The sequence below is a fragment of the Nilaparvata lugens genome, chromosome 2 (genome assembly GCF_014356525.2).
Source record: "Nilaparvata lugens isolate BPH chromosome 2, ASM1435652v1, whole genome shotgun sequence".
NCBI lineage: Eukaryota > Metazoa > Arthropoda > Insecta > Hemiptera > Delphacidae > Nilaparvata > Nilaparvata lugens.
The window spans coordinates 8,744,451-8,752,018 of record NC_052505.1 but is presented as its reverse complement, the minus strand read 5'-3'; the positions used below and the strand labels follow the sequence as shown (position 1 = coordinate 8,752,018).

Below are 7,568 nucleotides of genomic sequence, written 5' to 3'. Positions count from 1 at the left end.
TTTTAATTGCAATCTAGACAGCACAAAGTGTTTCATAACATCTTTCCCCCAATTTTTACTTCCATTTGAGTGTTACAAATTTTTTGTCAAATTTAAGATTATATAGTCCACCGACTTGTTCTGATTTACTTTGAACTGTTCTTACACGCATAACTTGAGGGATAATATTTTAGAATTCCGTTCAAAGAACGGAACTATTTTTATCAAAATTAGGGAGAGGAACAGTTTTGGGTTTATCCTGTTGATTCTCTCCCAATCATTAATTTGATGTTGTGATTAAGGAATGTAATAAATGTAATGTAAATGTAAAGAATGCTGATTATTCAGTAATAAATTAATAATGTAATAATTATTATGATTAGCACAATTCGAACTGTTTTTAAAATACGGTATCGAAATTAATCACAAAAAATCACAAAGTTATTGTTTTATTGTTCTTTATTTCATACTAATTCAAGTGTCCATTATCGTAGATCCTTTTTTTCCACTATTATAAATCATCTAAGATGTCATTTTTCCAATTCTATTAGATTCATTTCAAATCATATTACAATACATTTACAAATTTCAACTAATACATAACTTTAACAACTATAATAATTACAGTACCTGATGATTTTTCTGATAGGCTACAATATATTGATAAATTGATATTCTATTACGTACGGTATCTGTGGAGTTCAACTATGTAGAGTAGATGCTGATTTTATTCAACATTCAACAATTAGGATAATCTACATGGAAAACACATATTCTAATCGAATTTATTCACTTTTGAATTAATTTTCAACTTTGTAAATACTGAGAACAAATTATCCAATGAAAGTTGTTTTTAGTGTTAAGAATCTCAGAATCAGGAGCTAACTATTTGTCATATTTCCACAGTGTCATTTTTAGTTTATTGTTGGAATATACTGGTGAATATTAATTATTTTGGCCCAGTTTTCATTCTTACAATAATAACTAATTAGATATTATGAAAAAATAAAAAGCTTCAACTAAATAATGTACATAAGTAACTAACTAAAGTCAACTAAATAATGTAGGCCTACATAAATTTTATATATTTCTAATATAATAGGTATAGGCATTACTTTTGTTATCGAAACCGTAGTGTACTATAAAAGCTAATTGAGAAATATACAATCCTTTGTCAATTTATCAATATTACTGTTTAGAAGTGCTTCTAACTGCTTGTGAGCATCAGCAGTTCCCAAAGACGTTCGGTGCTGCTGCTGCTGATATCTAGCAACTTTGCAAAATCTAATTTCTTGAAAATCATTTTTCCTAAAAAAGAATTGACGCCAGTACTCTTTTGCCGGCGTTCCTCTTTGGAGTGGTCAAGCCCTTCGTTTGTTCTTCATAGAACATGTTCTCTCCAACTATAGAAGCTCGAGTATCTTCTTCAAAGTTGATATATCCTTTACCTGAAAAATTTCATAAGTTATAGGAGTAACTGTGAATTTTTATTTTATAGTTCAACTCATGAATATCACATTGACGCAACTCTACAAAAAATTATTAACGTCAAATTAAAAATTGGAATACCTATAATTAAGTTGAGGTCCATGAGATCTTCTCAATTAGTATTTCCCACCACGTTACATAAAGTATTGTGGAATAGGTAAGCTACATATTTCAAATTATTATTGAAATTTGTTTGACATTTGCTGATAATCTTTTTCTCTGCACCTTACTAATAAATGAATGTTCTATTGTTTTTGATCCTATTTTCAAACTAAATTTTTTAGTAAAAAACACTCACTTGTGGGGAATAGTCATATCGTGCTGATATGTAAACAATTCTTGTCAAGAGATGATTCATGTGTCTTTGAGCCTTGAGTCTCTTTCGTGTCACCATAAAGTAGGCTACACATGCCAGCAAGAAAAAATTTTCTCTCACAAACGTTTTTTTTAACTTGAAATTTTATAAATTGATGACTAGCAGCCTATTTTTGGAACTCTCAATAAACAATTTCGAAAAATAGACCCTCGGTCTTTGATTTGTCAAATTTCTAGCGAATTAATTATCGCAGATCGTGATGAATCCAAAATTAATGACGCTATTTTTCCACTTCAAAATGAAGTCCAATCAATTATTGTAAATATAGACTTCAAGGCTAGTATACTTCAATTGAAAATTCCACAATATCAATTCTCTTTCAACAAATACTTTATGCAATGAATTTATATTTATCATTTGATAAATAATATTGAATGAATATTTATCAATGAAGCTATACTACATCATAAATATTATTTTGAACTATGGTATACTATAATAGGTACATGATCTGCAGTACTATTAGGTCATATAGACCATCTGATAGTTTATGGAATTCTCAAAAAGAATATTAGTAGAGGTGAAGAACTGTAACATTAAAATTTACAAGCAGGCCACACATATTCATTTTAAAAGATTCTAGATTAATAATTCAACCTCAGGACCTTAGCCTATAATCATTTTGGAGAATGATTAATTTACTTACAGAAATCAGATACTTGGAAGATATTCACGTGGCTGGCAATTTGAAAATAGGCTGTATTGATTGAAGAGTTGAGAAATTCTTTATTCGTTTCAGTAATTGCTTTTCTGCACTGGCATCGTTCTCCTTGCTCCATGGCTGAAGAATCAGAACACAACTGCAGTCGGTCTCTGCTGTGTATTGTTTTAGCTTGTCCTGGCTGTCAACCTGGTGATAGTGATAACGGCTTATAGAGTCAATTTTGCATTTAAACTTACAAATAGGATAAATATCAATAATATTACAGCTTGAAAAATCGTAACTTCTTATAATCATCACAATTTATTCATTATAAATTGAAATTACGTTCCCATTTGGAAGAATAGATTGAAATGCATAAAGAATTTTAGTATTATACTGGAAGCTGGGTTTATAGATCTGATAAATGCAATTGTTTCTTCTGAGAGAATCATATGAACTTCTCAACAAATTCGAAAGAAAGTATTCTAATAAGGCTACTCGAACGGTTTAGTCTAATTATTATTATTGGAATCACTAGTACCTTTTGATATAAACTCAACTAGTTTCAGCACAGCACTCATTTTCAAATATTTATCATTAATTTTCTATCAAAATCTGATGTATATTTCTTATTTTATTTTTGCAATTTGTATTTGTTTTCTTCCATCTTATACTTAAAATTTTTGATGTGTAATATTTATTTTGTTCTAAGTTTATTTATCTTTTGTAACTCGTTTTTTTCTGTAACTGGCCACCCGCCGAAAAACCTTCGGGTTTGGCAGGGCCCTCAATTGTTTGTATTGTGAATAAAAATTTTTGATTTGATTTGATATTGAAATGTTCATGTAAATAATATAAATAAGATATTTTTTCTATATAAGCATATCTAGCTACAGCACTCTGAAACAGAGCTACAGAGTTCTGAAACTAGTTATGTGTTTATATAAAAACGTATAAAGAAAGAGGGTACTAGCATAGCCACCTCTAATACAAGACCGCAGCCTACGATATTGCAAAGTCGCAGTGTAGGCCTAGAATCTAATACATGATTGGTGAAAAAGATCAGCTGGTATTTTTTGAAATCTTTTTCACCAATCATGTATTTGACTCTAGGCCTGCACTGCGACGTTGCAATATCGTAGGCCGCGGCCTTGTATTAGAGGTGGCTATGGTACTAGTGATTTCTATAATATTTAATAGGTAGTATTAGGCCTAAATCACATTATAAATTCAATTACAGTTATATTTGTAGGTCTTCCTATTCTAGTGTAAATGATTTTGTGTGAATAATCATGATTTCTCTAAGTAATCTACCTGTATAATAGCGATATTCTGCTCGTAACAGAACGCCTGCAGTAGGATGGTGTGTATGTGACTGGCTCTGTCAGATGAGGGTTGCTGAGGTAGCAGGCAAAAGGCAATCCTGAATGGGTCCAACTCCAATTGGCGGATGGCTGCCAGCAGACCGCACACGGCTCGCTTCTCGTTTATAGCTCCATTCAGCACGGCTACAACCTCCTTGCCGATGCGTCTGTTTTCTCTGAAAAATAATCAAATACAATAGTTTAATGCTGATTTATTGATTGATTTTGATTTTGAAAAAAAATTGAATTGAATTGAAAATTACCGGTACTCAGCTCACATACTTTCATCAATGGAAATCATACAGAACTGTAGCTTGTTTGCTCCCACTGGCTCCCCTCAAAACTGAGTCAACAAAGCATAGGGAAAATATAGCATTAGAACATATCCCATGGTATAGGTCGTTTTTGTTCCAAATTTCAAGCGAATGCCGATTACTGTCGACTACTGTACTGTCTATTATAAGTGTTTTGTTGGGGTGAGAGTGTAAGAACGGCACAGAATGAGAGACTACCATCGTCACATATAGCTTCATGAAATAAATCTACTATAGTGAGATCCACGTTATAATGACAGTATTTTATCAACTTTGGTTTTGCTATCCTTGTCTATTATTCGACAAAGCCGGTGGTATACTATCCTTTTCTACGTCCACAACGATGCCAATTATGTTTTTAACAGTGTAGAAATATAATTAATCAATGCAGAGAATCGGCATCGCTATTCTTCTATCTTTATCTACTGCCATTATAACGTGGACCTCACTATAGGACTATCGGCTTGAAAAACATTGACAATTGGAAAATAAGTACCCTCTACCACTGGATATCTTCGTATGCTATATTTTCTCTGTGGTCAAACGTTGTATAAAAGCAGGAGATGAAATCTCGAAATAGTATAGGTACCATAGTGGGCTTTACTATGGTAGCCTAATTATAAAGTTTTTTTTTGCTGAGGAAGTTGACGAAATGCGCGCTCTAGGATTGTGCATGAGGAATGAGAGTGATGATAATGAGATACTGTGAGAGGACCTACACCTTTTTAGTTAGGTTCCGAACCACCTAATTGATTTTGTGAATTATTTATGAGCTTGGGTATGATGCATCAACTTGATGTAGCCTATCTATTTTTAATTATATTTTTAATGAATTGAATTTAGGATTGAACTATAAATATAAAGTCCTTTATTGTCAGTTTATGATGTACAATGAATTATTACCTGTTAATTTTCATGTTGGGGGGTTGCTTATATGAATCTATTTTCGTGGCGGATTAAACTTCTACTATATCAAGTATGCAAAGAAAATTCTATCCCGTTCTCAAGTTTAGAACATCGCTTTAATATCTCCAAAGAAATATTCAATATTCCCACGATATTTTCTTCAATTCCCAATAACTCTCCTCCACCTTTTTGAGATGAATAATTCAGTATCAAACTTTGAATAATAAGAGTGACCACACGTTATTCTACCTGACTACTTTGCACTGATTATGATTTGATACTAAATCCTGATGGCTGATACTAAAGAGTTCTGAACAAATAACTCACTTTTGCGCATGTGGAGCTTGAATGCGCATGACTGATGAGTAGCCTATTTGGAGGTGCGGGCTGTGGATTAAGGTGGGAGTTTCCTATTTACAGGAGTTGCTCTTAATATGATCCGACATCCCTCATCAATTGAAAAGAGGGTGGAAGATTCGACTTGTTCAATATTGTTTACTCTTATCGTTCATCGTTCAAACACCATAGAGACGAGCTCATATTTTCGCAATGACTTATTCTGACTTTGCGTCAGAAATATTGACGTAGGGTATGGGCTAGCCTCGTCTTCCTGATGAGCGGATCTCGTGCCAAGTGAATTCTACCATTTGTACTTGAAAGGTTTATAAGAGAAGAGGGTTTGTTGGGAAGAGTTCTTCTCCAGTTACATTCACCCTGTCACGTGGTAATTTGAAACCACCAAATATTTCTAAATGAGCCAACAAAATGTAATAGAACTATAAAATTGGAAAGAAGGTTAGACCTATCTAAAGAGTAAATCAACTCAAATCAAGTATTATTAGTGATTAGGAGTAATAGCATTATCAACAACGATAAGAAAATATGTATTATTGTGATTTAATAATTATGAGAACTCAGTGGTAAGATCAAAAAATTATAAAGCGGCATAATTATTATTGGCGGATTACAAAAATAAAAAATAAAATAAAATGCATGAACATTGAGGTTAGAGTTACTTGTTTACGTTTTGAAAAGAATTAGTCGATCTTGGATAAATCGATAATTATCCGAACCAATACTGAATGAATCAGCTGATTATTCGATCAACCCATATGACCGGTTGAATCATATAAAATTCACTCATAAAGGATATATTATGTATACTAAAGGAAGTCGATGTGTAGAAATACAAATAACTATTATTTCTGTATAAATATTTATTATAATCTAAAAAAGCATGATAAATCAAGAGTATAAAAAACTCATATAAAAACTAAATGTATTATCTATTAAAATCGTATGTTACGATTTATTTATGAATTCAATTTAAGATAAATACCCCATATATCTGTATAAAAACTTCTTTTATTAAATTTTTTCTATTATAAAGCCGAGGAAGCCCTGATTCCCAAGGCAACCAATTGTATTGAGTCTATTAAATTGAGGGCCAATCAGAGAGTAGCTTATAGAATTATTCTAGGAAGAAGCAAATTTTTCTGAAAACCTCTTTCTTCTGGCTTAAGATCCCAACCCGAGAGGATGCACATGGAGTTTAGGGTCTTTTCTTATTCCTTTTAAAAATTTTTTAACGAATTATTAAGCCAAACCCTTTTTTAAATGTAATGTATGTTTGTTGAATGTTAATTGTTTGTGAACTCAGTGCTGTCAAGGAGTTCGTAATTGTAAAGATTCCCATAAAAATAGCTTTAATTCGAAAGAAACTTATAAAAATCTGGATCACACGTTAGCCCAGCAGTGACGAAAAGGAGCCTACCTAATTAATTATTGGAAATAATTAATTCAATCCACGAGAACATCCAGAACTTCAGTCAGTGAGTGATAAGTCAAACCAAATGAGCTCATTTGTCTACGTTCAGTGGGGTAATAATTAATAAAAAAGCGCTATTCCAATTAATTAGAGTTAAAATAAAAAGTCACCACGTGTTGAACAATATCACATAGTTCACAAGAACATTTTATAAATTTATTTATTATATGTAGGAAGCTTACTTCCATGCACTGCCCGAATTCATATTAAAAGCCCTGAGATCTCATGTTTGAATATTAATTTATTAAATATTAATTTTGTTTATTGAACAAAATATACCATATCAAACTTATAGACCGAACAGGTTTTTATCTGCAGAATTTTATATTGATTGGAAGTCTAAGTACCAGTATTAAATATAATATATTTATGAATTTGAAATTCATTATTGTGAATATTAGCAAAGCCTGTGATAATTATTCAGATTTTAAAATAGATTATTTAAGTGAATTATAGTTATATCGAATATTTTATGCACATTTTTTCTATGGGAATATATTTTGTGTTTTATGTCAGCATACAAACTTATAGAATTTTTTATTATATCCTAACTCATCTCGTGTTATATAGTTTGAGCTGTTTTGGTACCAACAAATATTTAGCAGCACTTAAAATCATAGAATCAAATAATATTAACCTTATTCAGAGCACTCAATATTTATCATCCTTT

At 31.5% G+C, this 7,568-nt stretch overlaps 1 protein-coding gene across 3 annotated transcripts in view; it reads right to left on the bottom strand.

Annotated features, from left to right (window-relative positions):
- Window positions 1-1,318: 1,318 nt before the first annotated feature.
- Window positions 1,319-7,568, bottom strand: part of LOC111058066 — a 28,926-nt gene continuing 22,676 nt past the window's right edge. For 2 of the 3 annotated variants that reach the window (XM_039420478.1, XM_039420479.1), the window contains 3 exons: window positions 3,801-4,026; window positions 2,490-2,693; window positions 1,319-1,427 (listed from right to left, as the gene is read on the bottom strand). In XM_039420478.1, coding sequence (XP_039276412.1) covers window positions 2,514-2,693; window positions 3,801-4,026 — 406 coding nt within the window. In that variant the 3' untranslated portion in view covers window positions 1,319-1,427; window positions 2,490-2,513. Of the gene's footprint in view, window positions 1,428-2,489; window positions 2,694-3,800; window positions 4,027-5,067; window positions 5,781-7,568 lie in introns of those variants that run through there. The other variant, XM_039420480.1, reaches the window with a different exon arrangement.